General features: G+C 44.6%; 1 protein-coding gene across 1 annotated transcript in view; it reads left to right on the top strand.

Moving 5' to 3' along the window:
• Nucleotides 1-20,000, top strand: part of LOC134441635 (protocadherin-15-like) — a 247,469-nt gene that overhangs the window by 43,850 nt on the left and 183,619 nt on the right. The window contains exons 9-11 of the mRNA XM_063192026.1: nt 13,786-13,894; nt 14,441-14,553; nt 18,585-18,791. Of these exons, the coding sequence (XP_063048096.1) occupies nt 13,786-13,894; nt 14,441-14,553; nt 18,585-18,791 (429 nt within the window). The remainder of the gene's footprint in view (nt 1-13,785; nt 13,895-14,440; nt 14,554-18,584; nt 18,792-20,000) is intronic.

Genomic DNA, 20,000 nt, shown 5'->3' with positions numbered 1-20,000 from the left:
GGCACTGAAACATCAAAGTGTGAAATGAAGGAGAACAAAAAAGGAAAGAAAAAAATCAGTGCTTGGACATCTGTCTCCTTTTTTTCTGTCCCCCTCCACCAACACTCATGATGGGCGATTTAGCACCTTCCATGATTACTTTTCCTCTTTCAGCTTCTATTTTTTGAAAAGCTCCTTTTCTGGATGAAACCACCTGACAGGCTGCTCGAGAGCATCTTTTTTGTGCTGAGTTGTGGGAATGATGGCAATTGGGAATCGGAACAGGACATACTCTTGTGGCTTAGCCCTGTCACAAAACATCGACTGTTCTCCTCGTCCTGGATAACGCACATAGCAGGCAGACACGCATGAGCAGATGCACGCAGACACACACACGCACACGCACACACACAGTCCTTTTGAAGGTATCTGCCAAATACAACGTTCTTCTTGACTAGGCCTCCGTGACCATCAACCCTAGTGAAACAGCACGAAGGCTCCCCCCCTCTCCCCCCCAATGCACCCACCCATTTTCTACTGAAGTATCACTTCCCGTTGCAGCTTATCCCAAGAGATTGGAATTGTGGGAAGTCAGTGTTTGGAACTGAGCTGCGGAATTACCTGCAAAGCCATGCAGGAAATTGGAAGTCCATTTCTGACAGGCCTGTGGCTCGGCCAAAAGTTGTTTTGATGGAAGTTTGTATGGGCTGCAACACCTGGTTAAATTCAGTGACATGACCCTGTATCATGGCGCACCCAAAATGCAACACTTTTCAGCAGCCTCAATATGACCTGCTCCCAAAGACAGAATACATGCTGTTGCGTACATGAAGGCCTGTTATAAGTATGGCAGACATTTTACTTTTTTGCACTAGGACAAAATGAAGCTGCATTGTACAGTCTGTAGGCCTATACCAAGTGGCCAGAGAAATGCTTCAGCATTTTATCCTCAAACGCTCTCACTCCATTCTTAAAAAATCACTTCAGCCATGCCATAATGCTAGCACCGGTCTCTAAGACTCTAATCAGACATAACGCACGCACGCACGCAGGCACACAAGAAAGGACACACACACACGCTCGCGCGCGCACACACGCACTACGAACAGAACAGCTTCTGAGAGGCTGGCTGCTGCCATGGAATCAGTGGGGAAGGAAATGGAATGGCTGACATTCATAAAAGAAAAACTACAGATTTTTATAAATTCAGTCATAGTCTGTCAAGTCTCTCTCTCTCTCTCTCTCTCTCTCTCTCTCTCTCTCTCTCTCTCTCTCTCTCTTGCATTATCGAGCCATTTGAGACGTTTAAAATCCATATATATCCTTACGTGCCTTTGCTGATGGGTTTTGTATTTAGGGGCATACCATAGTGTGTGTGTGTGTGTGTGTGTGTGTGTGTGTGTGTGTGTGTGTGTGTGTGTGTGTGTGTGTGTGCGTGCGTGCGTGCGTGCGTGTGAGTGTGAGTGCGTGTGTGTGTGTGTGTGTGTGTGAGTGCGTGTGCGTGCGCATGCATTCAAGTATGTGTGTACTTTATATTGGCAATTGTGTGTGTCTGTACGTTTCTCTGTGTGTGGTTGCCGTTTTCTCTGTGCCCTCACCGTATGCTTGCGGTGCAAAGCCCCATGGGAAGGCTTCCCTGGGGACTTCCTGTCACTTGCTCAGGCTGTCAGGGAGCAGGGGCTGATGGGATTGCACTCGCTGCTCTAGCAGCAAGCAGGAGCGCCGTGACTTCACAGGCTAGCTGTGTGTGTGTGTGTGTGTGTGTGTGTGTGTGTGTGTGTGTGTGTGTGTGTGTGTGTGTGTGTGTGTGTGTGTGTGTGTGTGTGTGTGTGTGTGTGTGTGTGTGTACGTGCGTGCGTGCGTGCGTGCGTGCGTGCGTGCGTGCGTGCGTGTGTGTGTGTGTGTGTGTGTGTGTGTGTGTGTGTGTGTGTGTGTGTGTGTGTGTGTGTGTGTGTGTGTGTGTGTGTGTGTGCATTTGTGTGAGCAAGAGTGTGTGCGTGCCTGTGTGCCCTTCTGTTTCCCTCTGAGTGCTGAGGTAGGCCTACACTTTGCTCTTGGGGTGTCTTTGTAAAGGGATTTTTAGTCCCAGGGGGTACACACGCACGCACGCACACACACACACACACACACACACACACACACACACACACACACACACACACACACACACACACACACACACACACACACACACACACAAAGAGAATGAAAAAAAACCCCAACAAATGGCACTATCTGCAATGTAAGTAGATTTCATAGCCTGACACTATAGCACACTGTGCAGCGATGACAGCCATAAATGATGACAGTATAAATTGATGATATAACCTTCTTTCATGTGTAGAATATAGTATATGAAGGCTCTGAAGTGATATCGTCAAATGGAGTTAAGTGTAAATGTGAGAAGCTGGCATGTCAGTGGCATAGACAGATGCTCCGCCCTCAAGTCTTATCAGCCACGACGACTCCCCTCTGTGTGTGTGTGTGTGTGTGTGTGTGTGTGTGTGTGTGTGTGTGTGTGTGTGTGTGTGTCTGTGTCTGTGTGTGTGTGTGTGTGTGTGTGTGTGTGTCTGTGTCTGTGTCTGTGTCTGTGTCTGTGTCTGTGTCTGTGTCTGTGTCTGTGTCTGTGTCTGTGTCTGTGTGTGTGTGTGTGTGTGTGTGTGTGTGTGTGTGTGTGTGTGTGTGTGTGTGTGTGTGTGTGTGTGTGTGTGTGTGTGTGTGTGTGTGTGTGTTTATGGGGAATGGATAAGAGCTGCCTCCCTGCGTTTTTATTTTTAATTATGAACACACAGTGCAAAACGCCTCTTAGCTCAGACATGGCGGGGGGTGTTTGGGTAAGGGGTTTTTTTGTGGGGGGGTGGTGGGATGAACAACTTTAAACTGCACACTCAGCTATGGTTCATTATGCTGTATTCATATGAAGCTCCTCTCTCTCTCTGTCTCTGTCTCTGTCTCTGTCTCTGTCTCTCTCTCTCTCTCTCTCTCTCTCTCTCTCTCTCTCTCTCTCTCTCTCTCTCTCTCTCTCTCTCTCTCTCCCTTTTTTCTCTCTTCATCTCTATGAAATATAAATGCAGTCAGGCAGGGTTTTGTTTTCGCTTTGGGTAGGCCTACAGACAGCATTGCTCCACACATTATGAAGGACAGTGGGAAGCCTGAACGCAACACCATTTAAGGTTACCGAAGTGGCCTAAGAAGACAATACATTTCCACAGAATAGTTACAAGATTGTGACTTCTTGTGTATCTATCTCTTTCTCATGGTCTCTTACTATTGTGTGTTATTGTGGCATTCCGCTATGGTGTGCCATGGAACCTTCTGTGTATGGTATCTTATGTCTGTTGGGGGTTTGAAGGGGAATTTTCCCTCTTTCTGTGTCATTCTGCTACCGTGTTATCATCCTGAGATACTGTATGTGCCTTCATTGTATCTTGTCTATCTGCCATCATCCTATCGTGTTGTGTCTTGTTGCCACCCTTTGATGTTTTTTTCTGCTGGGTCGTCTCCCTGTTATTCTTTCTTCTTACTACATGGTGGCCCCATGGACCTCCCTGCCATGATGTCCTTCTGTCCTCTTATGGTGTGTTTCTGCTGTGGTGTCTCTCTCTATTACTGTACATCAGAGGTGGGCAAGAAAGACAGTTTTTAAATTAAAAAAAAGTCATGCCGTCAGTCAGCATGTTTAAAATGCTACCCAAAACAGGGGTCTTGCAAAATTAAGATTAACCGAGTACATAGGCTACATCTAAATGCATTTAACACTAGAACTACCACGGAGGGGTCAATTGACCTTTTTACCTAAAAGCCCCACAAGGGGGTCATTTGACCCTTTGGACCCCCTGCTGACACTCCTTTTGTTGTGGAAATGTGGCTGTTAGCAGCTCACAGCTGTCACTTGAGACACAGAGTGTTTTTGCATGTGTGTGTGTGTGTGTGTGTGTGTGTGTGTGTGTGTGTGTGTGTGTGTGTGTGTGTGTGTGTGTGTGTGTGTGTGTGTGTGTGTGTGTGTGTGTGTGTGTGTGTGTGTGTGTGTGTGTGTGTGTGTCTGCGTGCGTGCCCCTATGGTGGATTTATAAACATATGGTGGATTTTTATGCAGTGAATCATCAGGATCAACAAGAATTTGGGATCAAAACTCTAAACATTTATTGTTAAAAAAATACAAAACAAAACATATTTACAATGAATGCAAAAGCAACTGTTTTCCCAGTTTTCGTGTGGAAGGTTGTTGCAGAAGTAACTTATTTTTGTGTGCCAAAAATAGAAGAAAAAAAATACAAAAGCATATTTACAAAGAATGCAAATGAGTGAAATACATTTGAACAGTCACTAACAATTCTGGCACTGCCGTTGCTCCTTTCGGCATTTCCCACATGTGTATTTGTAACAGTCATCACAGCGCAGTGAGGGCATTTACAGTTTTTCTCGATTGGTTTGGCTGATTTCTTGAAACCCAGATGACATTTCTATAAATTTTGGGTAATTTGGCCAAACATTCTTACACTTCTGCACAACAGTTCAGATAACTAGCAAAATGTCATATACCTCCCAAAACAGTTCATTCTTGCATCAGCACTAAACCTTCTCCCACATAAATAGTCAGTACCATAAAAAGGGCATAATCCTTCTCAATTGCTTTGGCTCATTTAGTCATTCCGTCAAAATAAACTGGATGGTTCAGCATAACAAAATGGATCCTCATCTCTTGCTCATATCACTCCAAACACGGTTTACCCGTTTTACTGTTTACAGTAATTAAATTCTAAAATATTATGTCCTTGACTGATTTGACAATTGTGTAGACTACTTTGCTTATAATGACTTACACAATGAAATCATACTGACATGTTTTGGAGAGGGCAACCATTAGACTGAGAATTGCCTAATTCATTTAGGTAAGAAAGGTCAATTTATTTGGAAAATGTGCTAAATGTATGCTCAATGTGTCAACTGTAGGGTACTTGTACATAGCCATCTGCATAGATGTACTAAACATTTGAGGCATGTACAAAGCATCTCATAGAACAGTTGCTAATATAGGCTGCTTGGCCTCAATCTTTGAAGTGCTATACGATGAACTTCAAAGTGGCAGGGGAAAAAATACATAGCCTACTCTGAAACTAAATGCAGAAAGGCAAAAACTGATTCACACGTTAATTCAACCATTATCTGGTTGCTTTCATATGATTCGTCATGATCACATGGGACATTCCCACGTTCATTGATGACTTATATGAAGAAAATGTGCTGACATGTTTTCAGGACAACCATTACACTGAGAATGAACCAATTGGGATACATCAGCAAGATACATTCATTTGAAAATGTACTAAATGTAAGCTGATTGTGTTAACTGTAGGATACTTGTACATAGCCATTTGCAAGGATGTACTAAATGATTGAGACATGTACAAAAACATTTGAAATTTGATGAAAGCAATGATAAATGCCATTCTGTTGTGAGGAACCGCAAATTAGTTTTGGGATTTGTCCATGTTTTGAGAATGACATCTCAGTTTCAAGAAAAGAGCCAAACCAATGGGGAAAACTGTAACACACTGCCAAACTGTGCTATCTGTCTTTGCTGCTGATATCTTCATGCAAGTTGCTATTTACCTGTGGTGATTTTGGAGGCTGACAGCCCTTGGGAAGAAGCTCTCTGTCCCTGTTTGTCTTGGCTGTTAGCACTGTAAGGTGTGACCCCCTCACCCCTCACCCCACACACGGCCCCTAACAGCCTCATTACCATAACAAAATGAGTGATTAGTGTATTAGCTAAAAGCCACAGGGTCAAATGACCCCTGTCTGGTACTTCTAGGTAGGCAGAAAAATCCTGGTAGTTCTAGTGTTAATTGCAATGTGCAGGAATAACATACACGTAACTGACAAGCTATGTCAGCATACGCTAGTTCTTCTTATTGACAGAGTTGCATGCAACATCTGGCCCTTTGTTCAATATTCTATATTCTTGTTCAATATTCTTTTCCTGAAGTGGTGTCTCCCTAGCCTGAGAAAACTCACGCTACTTTTCACTATTGTCCTGATCGGAAAGACAATAAAGGTTCTCCCCCAAAAATGGGGTCCTGAGGGAGGGAGCCAATCAGAACGGGGAGGTGTGGAAAGGCAATGAGCCATACAATTTCCCAAACGGAAATTTGCAGTTTGTTTGAATAGGTACAGCCGACGTGATTGGCCATGGGCTACGTATATGTCAAATTATATTTCCATAACGCCCAATAAACAGCCATGGACAATCGTAAACCACACCTTTATTACAAAAAATTGCCTAGGGAGCCTCCAGACTACCTCATCGGTGTTAACCAGGCAAGTGTCTCCCCAGGATAGGTGTCTTCCTGCAGTGCCCTCCTGTTGTCTGGGGAAGGTGTCTTCCTGCAGTGCCCTCCTGTTGTGTGGGGAAGGTGTTTTCCTGCAGTATCCTCCTCCTCTCTGGGGAAGGTGTCTTCCTGCAGTGATCTCCTGTCTGGGGAAGGTGTCTTCCTGCAGTGCCCTCCTCCTGTTGTTTGGGGAAGGTGTCTTCCTGCAGTGCCGTCCTGTTGTCTGCAGAAGGTGTCTTCCTGCTATGACTTTGTATGCCTTGGTGTCTCCCTAGTGTAGGTGTTCACCTGCTGTGGTGTCTTCCTGCTGTCATGCTCTCATATTATACCAGAGATTCTTTAAGTATATAGAGATATGCCAAGGTAATAGGTTGCTATGGGCACCTAACATGACCAGGTTCCGGTCTGCCTAACGGGGCGTGTCATAATACTCCTAGCATTGAATAGAACAGTCCTTAGGTCTGCCTAAAGGGGGATCTCCCCCCTCCCCCCTTTGCAATAATAGAACCCGGAAACAATGGGCCAATGGAACCTCTCTCTCTCTACTCTCTCATGTTATACCGTATTGTGTCTTGCGGCACTGAAAGTCCTCTCGTTGTTGTCTTCTGGGGATAGCTGTCCTCCTGCTCTGATGTCCTGCAGCTGCAGCTGCTGCTGCTACTGCAGTGTCCTCCCGCTTATGCTGTCTCCCTGGGATGGTGTCCTCACTACTACTAAGTTGTCCTCTCTGGCCCACATCTTTCTGTTGTACTCCATGAAAGCCCTGCCGATTAGCAAAGCCCTTCTGACAGTAGCTGGCATGGGATAGCTGTTCTCAGTGTGGATGCACTGTACTGTCCTTGGCAGCAGGTGGTGGGGACTTTGGGGGAAGTTTCTTTTTTTTTTGAGGAGAATCCCGGGAGCTCAGACTGGCCTTAGAGTGGAGTGTGTTTTGTTATATTGGCTCAGTGCGACTACAAAAATCCTGGTGCCCGGTAAAGCTGCGAGCATCATGTTAAGTAATAAACCGGGCTCCTTAAATAAAAATGCTGATGAGTCTTTTCCGCATTCGTGCCCCCTTCTCTTTGAAGATGTAATTAGTGTAAAAAGGCTTTATGGTTCTTTACAGTCTCTCAAACCCCAAGGTGAGGCTTAGGGCACGTTAAAATTTGCGTGTTTGAGAGATGTATTACTCGGTCATGCTTTGCCATATGCTGTGTGTGTGTGTGTGTGTGTGTGTGTGTGTGTGTGTGTGTGTGTGTGTGTGTGTGTGTGTGTGTGTGTGTGTGTGTGTGTGTGTGTGTGTGTGTGTGTGTGTGTGTGTGTGTGTGTGTGTGTGTGAGAGAGAGAGAGAGAGAGAGAGAGGAGAGAGAGAGAGAGAGAGAGAGAGAGAGAGAGAGAGAGAGAGAGAGAGAGAGAGAGAGAGTGAGAGAGTGAAAGAGTGAAAGAGTGAAAAAGTGATAAAGGTAGGGAGAAATGCATTGCAAGAGAGAGATTGGGCAAAGGGAGGATGAGAGAATTGTAAATTGGTAGGAGTGCTGAGCGGCGAAGGTGGGACAGATTATATCTGCAACTGCAATTGTTAGCTCTGCTCCATACTGTGTGGGCAGAATCGGCCATACAGCAACTATAATTACCATCCGTGCCCCCCCGCCCCTCCCTCCCTCCCCCCGAGCTAGGCGTAGAGTGCCAGCACAGCAGGACTGAAGCTTCATACTGACGTTAACTTAACACAGCACTCTCAGTCAGCCATGCGTTGCATAAAGTTACTGCTGCTTTATTCAATTGATGTATTTAGACTTACTCATGAAAGTATTCAGACAGTTTATTTCAAGAATTCAATCAAGAAGTCCATGAGGATTTTTTTTCTTGGCTGGCACCTTTTGACTGTGAGTGCGGTATACAACTTGTTGACAGTTGATTCAATTTCTTTAGTGATTATTTTTTGTGGCTACAACATCATACATAGCACACACATGGTGCATTACAAATTAGAATAACTAAGGCTAAGGCTATAATATAGAGTTTAGAGTTTATAGTAGAACGATTTTTATGTTTTGAGAGTTACATGTGGGTTTACAGACAGATAGAGTCAGCAACACATGTCAGCTTTTGTAGAAAAACTTCTCTTCTTGTTCTTGTTTGAGTTACTGGACTTCCCTGTTTTGGCCCAGCATCCAGATTGTGCATGCATTATCCTTACACATTTAAATGTACAAAATTCAAGAGACACCGCACACTGCTTACTTTTCTTTACTTTATTTCTCGGAACGAACAACGCGTTTCGCCCGTCATCAGTGCGTCAATGCGTCAGGCACAATGCGTCATCAGGTTCGCACCATAAAGTAAAGAAAAGTAAGCAGTGTGCGGTGTCTCTTGAATTTTGTTCATTGATTCACCTTCTCCTGCCTCACACCTGCACCTGCATTACTGAGGGCTTGTGCACAAGGACTCTCTTGACATTTAAATATACGTTACATTGACTGTGTACCTTTGAAACATTTTAACAATGTCTGTTAATGACTATGTGCATTACTGTATAAGTTGGATAAAAACGTATGAATAACTCATGAATCAGGTAATAAGCCATTGCAAAAGGCCAGGCATTACTACAGTGTTCTGCTAAATTGGCGGCTTACCAAAATCACGAATGTAAAGCTTTTGATCTAGGGTGGAAAAATTCTAACTCCCAAAATTTCAAACAAGATAGATGTATGGATAAGCCATTGAACCAGGCCCGACTGAATCCATCGCGCCTTTGCCAAATTGGAGGTTTACCAAGATCACAGGCGGATAACAAATGTAAGGCTGTTTCATCTGCGGTGCAAGAGTAAAAATCACATTTCCCCTATTAGCATATGCCGGCGCTCATTAGCGCTAGCATTTCCCAGCAATCCGCCCGACCACCCACCATATGTCAGCTCCAAGGCTGCTGTTTACTCTCGCCTGTCTCGCTGTTTGCTTATTACAGTTATCTAATTTAGATAAACGGTCTGATTAAAATAAAAAGGCATTCTGAAGATAGACGAAAAAAGAAAAGGCATTCACACAAAAACACACGCACATGCACACGCATGAACGCACGCACACACCTGTGCGAGCGCGCGTGCGCGCGCACACACACACACACACACACACACACACACACACACACACACACACACACACACACACACACACACACACACACACACACACACACACACGCACACAAATAGGGATTCATTTGCAGAAGCGTTTAAAGCTTTGTAATCATATTTGGTGGGAAAATGTACCTTAATGACCTGGCGTTCAGAATGTAAACAGTTTTTCATTTCTCTTTTCTTTTTCATTAAAATGGAGGAATGTACCACGCAATAAACGAGGGTCATTCATGGGTAAATGAGAAGTAAAACTTGTATATATGTATACCCTGCTAAAGGTCTTTCATAGCAATTTGAACTAATTTTGCTTGCCGAGGCAACTGAATGCATCAGTATTCAAATCACTCTGAACAAACTTTGCATCGCAATAGTCTTTCGGGCCATTTATACTGATTCCCATTTTCCTATTGTGATTACACTTGCAGAACAAATTTGCAACCTGCTTTTAACCCAGCACACATATCAGCCAAGTGCCCATAACAATGCCCAAAGCCAGTGTTTGCGGAGGGTACCATTCCCAGGGTACTTTGCACTTTACATCATTTGGTGGATGCAGACCTGTCTTTGTCTATTATTCTAACTACCATGTCAGACCTGCCTCAGGTATCCACACTTTTTTGCTTAGACATTGTTTGTTGAGCACTTCTGAAGCAAGCAGTTGTGCTAACCACTTCCATCAGCGCATTCATCTTATGACATCATGATAAAACAATACATTCCATTCACTATGTAACCCCTTAGGCCGGCCGCACATTGGCTCCGACAGCACTACAGCGCACTTTTGCTTCCAACAGAACTCGGACCCCCAAACCCAATTTCACACAAACAGAGCAATTGATAGTCAATGGACGGCGCTGACAAAATAGAACTTGTCTCTAATTGCTATCCGACATCGGCGAATGTCCGCGGACATCGGCGCCAGTGTGCGTGGTTCTATTGAAAACAATGGAATCGAATTTTAGCTGAGCAGTGCTCAGCACTTTGTCGGACCCGGTGTGCGGAAGCCCTTATCATAATGTGACATTGATATGCTGGTCTGTAAAATATATAAATCGAAGGTTGGAGGGAGCAGAATCTTGTCAAAGCCAGTGAGCAGTACCTTTACATCAGGTATGAAGAGTCATGCCAGTCATGCCAGTCATGCGAGAGGAGAAGCCTTGTTATCATGGGGAATGTGAATGGAAGTGTGTTGCTATGGTATACTGTATGTAGATGTCAGGTTGCTATAGGATTTACAAGTAAACACATCATGGGGCAATGCTATGGAATGTGAATATGCCCAGTTGCTATGAGATACGTATGTTGATGTCAGGTTGCTATGAGGTATGTTAATGTCAGATTACTATACTATGGGATATGTTGATGTCAGGTTGCTATGATATATGTTGATGTCAGGTTGCTATGGGATATGTAGATGTCAGGTTGCTATGGGATGTGTTGATGTCAGGTTGCTATGAGATATGTAGATGTCAGGTCATTTTGGGATAAGTTGATGTCGGGTTGCTATGGGGCCTCCGCTCTGGGCATAGCTATGGCTTGAGTCGACGCCACATTGCTATTGAACATGTTGATACTGGGTTGCTAAGGGGTGTGTACATAATGCTACCTTACAAATGAAAACTGTTCAAATACAGGGTGAGGAAAAAATGGCTCCCATGTTGGCATTAGGGGTGCAACGGATCAGAAATGTTCGAACCGTTCCTCGGACAGAGCCCACGGATCGGATCATTTTTCGGATCAGCAAAAAAAAAAAAAATATATATATATATCATTATTATTTTATTTTTTTAATCGATAACACAAATAAACATAAGCTGTGTCTTTGTTAGGGGTGGGCATAGATCATTTTTTGAATGTAGATTAATCTCATTGCAATTATGAAATTAATCTAGATTAATCTATATCAAAATGTCTAATTGAGAATATGCACACTACCAAAATAATGGCTTAAAGTCTTGTGACCTACTGACAGATGGCGCATAGACCAGAGCTCATGTCCTTAATTGTACATGCAAATACAGGTAAATGCATCAATCTTTTATTGAAACACAATTGCCTCAGCGGTTCAGCATTTCTGAGAGAGAGAGAGAGAGAGAGAGAGAGAGAGAGAGAGAGAGAGAGAGAGAGAGAGAGAGAGAGAGAGAGAGAGAGAGAGAGAGAGAGAGAGAGAGAGAGAGAGAGAATCGGCATTGACTGTTAAAAAGGGCAGCGGCTGCTTTAAGGAGGCGGAGACTCTGCAGGGACATCAGAGCGCACAGAATGTCTAACGAGATGATTTAACCTGCTCGCTGTCCTGAAAATGTCAGGAATCACAACACGACATGAATTCAGTTTGCCAAAGTTTTATATCACACGCGACAATCGCGGTACGTTACATGAGCATATCTCACTGCGTCGCAAATGCGCTGAACTCAACCGATCGCAACACAAACATTTAGCGAGAGTAGTTCTAGACATTGACAGTTTGAGTTTGACAGTCAGTCTTCAAAATGCATTTACAGTAGGCTATCGCACGGAATGTTTTGCAACTATGGCACAGGCAAGATTTCGGCAACAGTTTGTGTTGTTGTTTGTGTTCCATGCAGTGCGTGAGGTAGACGTCCCAAACGACTAGATTGAACATGCGCACAATTTCATAAATCGATCCGCGGACCATGTGTGTGCCGAACCGAAATGATTGGTCCGAACGGACCACGGATCAATGATGATCCGTTGCGCCACTAGTTGGCATGCATCCTATTGAAACATGTTGTAGGTATGGCAGTGGTGAGGTGTATTATTCTGCTGTTTCTTGTACTATTTAGAAGCATGCAGTGTATTCACAAGACGAAGGAGATGCCACAAGGTGAATTCCATCGCTAAGTGCCACACTACTAGAGTGAACGAGAGACAGGAACGGTACTTCAGTGCTATGTATTTAATACGCATGCTAGGATTTGTTACATTGACATAGAAAATAATAGGTTTGACTAATTGAGCCGTCAGTGTAAAATGTTGCTGTGGAATTGGCAACAACAATCAAAGAGAACCCTGCATTACGTTTTCTAAAGCACTTTGATAAAATGCCCGTCAGTCACCATCAGAGCACCGAAGTAGTGGCCATGGCTGGATTGGCCATAAGGCATACAGGGCACTTGCCCGGTGGCCTGTTGATGATTTTGGCTTGGCCCTCCCCTCAATGCAGTGGTATCAGTCCTCATGCTGCTACAGCAGACCTCTTCGAACTAGATTTAAATTTTCATTTTGGCTGTTGTGGTCAAAATAGCCCATAATCGACGACTACAATTTTTGTCACAGGCTTCATTGTTTCTCTCAATGCCTGGCCGACTGGCTTTGGCTAAAATGCCCGGCTTGTTTTTTCATCCCAGTCCAGCCCTGGTAGTGGCTAACTGACATGTTCTATCAGTGCTAGCCATTAGGCAATCCATCACTCAATCAACTCACTTTTGACAAAATATATACTATATATAATGACAGCCTTTTGGCTTTGTAGGGCAATACACTATATTGCCAAAAGTATTCACTAACTCACAGTCAATGCAGGATAGCGAATACTTTTGACAGCATAGTTTAGGTTTCACTAACAAAGGCTGCATTGTTTCTGTGACCATATACTGTCTATATACCCATGGGGACGAATTCAGCCTGAGTCTTTTCCCAAACATACCCCATCTCTCTCTCCCACTCACTTTCCTGTCACTCCTTCACTGTCCTGTCGAATAGAGCCCCTCCACTCTAAACCTGATTTACGTCTTCTGGCTGAATGTAGACAAAATCCATGCAAGGGCATTTCCGGTTTCCTGATGCAACCATCTGAGTGCGGTGAAAGTCAGAGAAATTTCTGAACGAATGAACCAATCAGTTTCGCCGGATGGGATTTTCCATAGATGGGAAACATTATTGCTCTTCTTTCACCTGTCACTCTCATCTGCGTCAGGGGTTGAGTTCAATGTGAGTAGCTGAAGTTGTGCGTCAGTCAAGACGACAGAAAGATGGATTATCCAATCACATGCAAGGATTTTGGAAAAGGTTGCCTCGTTTGAAAACGTGTTGGTTGTTGAAACGTTCCAGCTGAAATGTCAGGTTACACCCCCCGCCTCCCTCCCAAGTGTGTATTGTTTCTGTATCGTGGCAGTCAAAATCCGCCATAGAACAGGTTTATTATTGCACACAATCTCCTCCTCAGAGTAATATGTGATGTTGCAATTATGCACGGTGAGCAGAATGTTTAGTGTGTCAGTTTTGTTTGTTACCTTGTTTGTTAGCACTGTTGCTAATCACTGTCTACTACAGCATGCATTGATTGACAGGGTATTCTAATGAGACCAACTCTCCTCTGTGCTGTGTTTCAGAGTACGCTGAACCCCCTGCAGGTGGAGCCTCCTATCAAGGCGGTGGACATGGACCGCAACATCCAGCCTCCATCCGACCGGCCTGGGATACTCTACTACATCCTAGTTGGTGAGTGTACAGCAGCACAGCCCTTGCTGTCATATTCAGTATAAAAAGAAGACAATCCGCACAATTCAGGTCTATTTTTGTGCAAAGAAGCTTTACTTGACTTGCAAGCTTTCGGTCCTTAGACCTTCATCAGGCTTTCATACAGAAATTTCTACTGAATCCTGCATCTTCTAAACAGATGAGCGGTGGCCTATCACAACTTAAGTTGTCATTATATTCAAACAGACGTAGTTCAATCACATACAAATGGACTGCACAAATGTTGACGCACACGCAGAGGCGCTTCTTTGGCATTATGTGTGCTTTGTGCCTTTGTGTATGCATGCACGCTCGTGCACGTGTTCACACATATGCACAGGCACATACCTACATATACCACACACACACACACACACACACACACACACACACACACACACACACACACACACACACACACACACACACACACACACACACACACACACACACACACACACACACACACACACACACACACACACACAACCCTCTCACATTAGCCTCACTCTACCGCCTCTGTTGCAGGTCACCCGGCGGCCTACGGTGAATACTTCTCTCTGAACATCACTACAGCCGAGCTGCTTCTCCTCAAGCCAGTCAGCAGAGACCTCTTTCACACCTTCACACTCGTCATCAAGGTAGTGTGTGTGTGTCTGCGCGCGCGTGCATGTGTGCGTGCGTGCGTGTGTGCGTGAATACATGTGTGCGTGCGTGCGTGTATGTGTGCATGTGTGTGTGAGCTTATCTGGATGTGCGCATGTTAGTACGTACATGTGTGCATCTTGGTGGTGTGTCATGTGTATGCATGCATGCGTGTGTATGCTGTGTTCATATCTGGCAGGCAGAAAAAGGTTAGTAAATGTGTTTAAGTCTGTTTGCACTGTAACAATTACCAGGAAAGACAAGCTGCTTGTAATTACAGAAAGATCTGATAAAGCACAACTGCTCTACGCTACAAGTAAATTAAAATGGAAATATCCACGTGTAAACATAACTGTTCAAACAGAGAAAACAAACACAGATTCCCCCAAGGAGCATTGGATTTACATTAAATTACATTTCTCTCTCTCTCTCTCTCTCTCTCTCTCTCTCTCTCTCTCTCTCTCTCTCTCTCTCTCTCTCTCTCTCTCTCTCTCTCTCTCTCTCTCTCTCTCTCTCTCTCTCTCTCTCTCCCTCTCCCTCTCTCTCTCTCTCTCTCTCTCTTCCTCTCTCTCTCTCTCTCTCTTTCTCCTGTGTACAAAATACAAATTCAATTTACAATAGACATATTTCATATGTGCTTCAAACAATCTCGAGCGCGCTCTCACACACACACGCTCACGCTCACGCACACACACACACACACACACACACACACACACACACACACACACACACACACACACACACACACACACACACACACACACACACACACACACACACACACACACACACACACACACACACACACACACACACACTGACTCAATTGACTCGTATGGTCCAGCTCATATGCTGCCAGTCCATAGCTGTGTGATTTGTAGGAGGCAGGCCCGAGAGTAATGGCTCAAGCTGGGTGAGCCGGTCACACAGTGATGTGTGTCATGCAATCACTCAAATCTGCCATCTGCCCACTGCTTCAGTTAACGGCCTGTGTGTGTGTGTATGTGTGTGCGTTCGTGCGTGCGTGCCTGTGTGTGTTTGTGTGTGTGTTTGTGTGTGTGTGTGTGTGTGTGTGTGTGTGTGTGTGTGTGTGTGTGTGTGTGTGTGTGTGTGTGTGTGTGTGTGTGTGTGTGTGTGTGTGTGTGTGTGTGTGTGTGTGCGCGTGTGCGCGTGTGTGTGTGTGTGTGTGTGTGTGTGTGTGTGTGTGTGTGTGTGTGTGTGCGTGCACGCTTGTGTTTGTGTGTGTGGGTGTGTGTTTGTGCGTGCGTGTGTGTGAGAGAATTTGTATTGTGTGCATGTGTCTGTGCTCCTGATTGTTCGAGGCCCATTGTGAAATGCTTCCAGTCTAAGCACTGGCCAACGTAAGAAGCAATAAGCCAGTGTTGTGTATACAGTGCATGCAATTTATGAACTGTACGTTGGAAAAGTGGTGTAGTCTACTTTTTTATGGTGGGTATACTGTATATTTGAGCATTTTCTGAAGTGGGTATACTGTATATATTTTTGCTATTCAAAACAATGGATCAATCAATTTTAAGTGGGTATACTTGTCTGGTGGCAAACGCCACACTAAATCACAAGTGTGTCCAGCAATTTGAAAATAATGCGCAAGGCAGCATTGGTACTCCCAGGCTATGGGTATACTGAAATCCCTGAAATTTAGAAGTGGGTATACTCCGTATACCCGCGTTCTACGTAGACTACACCACTGCGTTGGAAGCACTCTCCTGGAAATAGTTTCGAAATAATTGATGTGTTGTGACACATAAACACAGACGTGTGAATTGGAAGGAATGTACACATTAACGTGCACATATGAATATTCTTCCAGCCAAGCCAATTAGACAGTAGATTGGCAGAATGGAATGCAGGTCTTTCTCTCTCTCTCTCTCTCTCTCTCTCTCTCTCTCTCTCTCTCTCTCTCTCTCTCTCTCTCTCTCTCTCTCTCTCTCTCTCTCTCTCTCTCTCTCACACCCGCTCTCTCTCTCTCTCTCTCGATCCTATTTCCACCCCCTTCCACTCAATACACACAATAATTAATTTGCAAAGACAAAATATACAGACGCAATTATGGCTCATTAGTTGTTTCATAGATCTTTTTTCTAATTGCTTTCTTATAGAGGTGTACACGAGCCTGTCTGCGTGCCTGTCTGCATGCCAATCTGCCATCGTGTGTGTGTGTGTGTGTGTGTGTGTGTGTGTGTGTGTGTGTGTGTGTGTGTGTGTGTGTGTGTGTGTGTGTGTGTGTGTGTGTGTGTGTGTGTGTGTTTTTGTGAGAGGGAGAGAGGTCTATGTGTCTGAGATTCTGTGTTCGTGCGTGCTTCTGTGTCTGCTCGTGACTATGTGTGTGTGTGAGTGAGCAATCTTTTTTGTTTGATTGTTTGTCCTCTCTGGATAAAGATATACTTCCATGAGTGTGTGCCCACTTTTGAGAGGGAGACGAAATTAATGAAGTGTGTTGTTTAGACCAAAGTGAGTCTGGCACGGACCCCCGAGTTGTATAATTGAAAAAGTCGGCTTCCTTTTAAGAGCCTGTCCTTGATACTGTTCTCCACCTCCGCAATAAAATAGGCCCTTTAGAGGTGCATTTGGCAGGCTAATGTTATTGTGGAAAGGGCTAACGGAGTTGAGAGGGATGGTAAGGAGCGCTTCCTCACTGATAGTGCTTTTGAAGTGCTGTTATGCCCGCATATGCAGAATCGATTGCCTCTCCGTGCTGTAAATGCAGTCGGGTCCCCACACAGTACAGTGTGTTGTCTCTCTGCCCCTCCGGGTTCCATGATCCCCTTCTCCCTGCACCACAAACCATCCTCTCCGTGCTCCATGAGTAAGGCCGGCCGCACATTGGCTCCGACAGCACTGCAGCACACTTTTGCTTCCGACATAATTCGGACCCCCAAACCCAATTTCACAAGAACATAGCATTGATAGTCAATGGGCAACGCAGACAAAATAGAAGTTGTCTCTAATCGCTATCCGACATCCGCGAATGTCCGCGGACATCGGCGCCGGTGTGCGGGGTTGTATTGAAAACAATGGAATCGAACTTTTGCGGAGCAGTGCTCAGCACTTTGTCGGAGCTGGTGTGCGGAAGTCCTAAGGCCTTTCCCCAGGTTCCTCTAGAATTTTGCATGAACACTCTACAGCTCCCATAGACACCCGTGTTACAAATCTTGCAAAGTCCTTATGACATCATAATGAGAACTCAAAATTGGGGCAACATTCTAATCACATAGTATTTGTGATGGTACTCCTCAAAGGGTTAATTCCTGTTGTAGAGAGCAGAGGCGAGCAGAGTCCTCTGCCTGTATTGATTCGAGGCCTCATTAACATGTGTGGCTGCATAATGTGTGGAATAATGTATGGCATCGTTTTTTCTCCCCCTATGAAAGGGCGTTGGATTTGTATGTGCGGATGTGTTTGTTTGTGCCCTGTGGAGCTCTCCCCCGTGTCCTCGCCAGGCAGCACGTTCCACTCATTATGGCACTGATTACAGCTTCATTGATGGATGCCTGGATACTTTTGTGGAATTGCAATACTGTAGGGAGCCTGGTTTCCTCTTCTTCTTCTTCTTCTTCTTCTTCTTTCTCTCTCTTTCTTCCTGTTCTCTGTCTTTCTCTGCGTCTTCCGCTTTGACATTGTTTTGTGGAGTTTTTTTGCTCAATGTTTTTGTTCTGATTGATTTGGTTTTTTAATGCATTTTTTGCAGGTAGAAAAATGAAAAGACCATTCAGCACTTCGCTGTGCACATAATTAACACGTGAATGTAATTAACGGCTCGCGGATTATGGAAAAGATTTTAAGTAAATCAAACCGCAACAAATGTCAACACCGTGTACGTATTGGTTTGTATGCAAATGTCAATTCCTTTTATGTATTGTAGCCTATACATTGTACATATTGTACCGTGTTGTTCAACCTGTGCATGTGTTCTTTGTTTGGGGCATGCATGTACATTGTACAATAGATTCTTTTTTTTCATTCAACCGGTGCCTGTGTGTTGTGTTTTGTATGATGACAAAAGGCGGAGCAGGACAATGGCCACCCGCTCCCGGCCTACTCGGACCTGATCATCGAGGTTCTGGACGAGAACAACCAGGCGCCCTACTTCCTGCAGACTACCTACCAGGGCTACGTCAACGAGGCCTCGCCCGTCGGAACCACCATCGCCTCCAGTGCCAACCTCACAGCCCCACTCAACATCGTTGTCCTCGACAATGATATCGAAGAGGTATGGGTCAGATGAGATTTGGGCCAAATGATCATAAGACAAAATGGTTTAAGTCACCATGTCTTGTTTCTGGACAATGATGTAGAAAATGTAGTTGTGTGTTGTGGGCGGTGGTGGCTCAGGTAGTTGAGGAGCTGTTCGGCATCCAGAAGGTCGCAGGTTCAAGCCCCGCTCTGCCTGAGCCCATCGATGTGTCCTTGAGCAGGATAATTAACCCCAAGTTGATCCTGGTGGCAGGGTGGTACCCTGTGTGGCAGCCACTGCCATCATTGTTTGAGTGTGAGTCTGAATGGATGAATGTGAGGCATACAGTACATACATTGTAAAGCACTTTGAGTGTTCGAAGGAGTGGAAAGGCGCTATATAAATGCAGTGCATAACCATTTGATTATGGGCTTCAAAGGACTGTTGGTAAATTCTCGGTTGTGCCATTTGTAAAGTGCCAACACTGGGAGGGTTATGGGCCAGAAGACCAGGGCCCCGTTGCCCAGCCTTGCCAAAAAAAAAGCCATGGGTAGGTTTATCATGGTATTTAATGGGGTGTTGGTAAATTCTTGAGTTTGATGAATATGCAATGGAGGATTTGTAGTATAGGGGTGGAAATTTCAAACTGCATTTTAACGAGAAATTGACAAAGGCTGACAAACTAGCTAGTTAGATCAAGAAAGAATCCTATCATAGTCCATCTCCCTGTGCTCCAAACACAGATGGGTTGATTAATTAACTGATATACCTAGCTGATCTACATGTAATTAACTGAGCTACCATCAGCCAGGTACACCCAAGAGAGAATACATTATGTTGTGTCTTAAGTGTACCTAAAAGTTAGCTTTTTGAAAGTGCTTTTTTTAAAAAGAGCAGTAATGATTTCGACTGAGCTATTAATCCTGAGTCACATGAAGCATGTCTACCCATGGGGTTGCTCCCATGGCTTCCCATGTCACCGCAGGGTGCTGTTCTCTGTTAACAACATGGCATGGTGAGATACATATGCACCAAGCCACGAGTGACTACAGCACAGACTTATCACCCTACTGTTTTCCATCTGCTGCTTCGCAATATTTGGATCGGTTCACTATTTTGGGGAAATGTTTCTGTCAAAGTTTAAGGTTTTACGCAGAATACTTAAAAAAACAATTGTTAATTCTGGCCTACTATGCATCTCATCCTAATACCATCATGTTCATACCAAAAAGAGACCAGCATTCA

Source organism: Engraulis encrasicolus, chromosome 24, assembly GCF_034702125.1.
Source record: "Engraulis encrasicolus isolate BLACKSEA-1 chromosome 24, IST_EnEncr_1.0, whole genome shotgun sequence".
NCBI classification, from domain to species: domain Eukaryota; kingdom Metazoa; phylum Chordata; class Actinopteri; order Clupeiformes; family Engraulidae; genus Engraulis; species Engraulis encrasicolus.
Note: the sequence above shows the minus strand (reverse complement) of the source record. Positions and strands in the feature narration are given on the sequence as shown.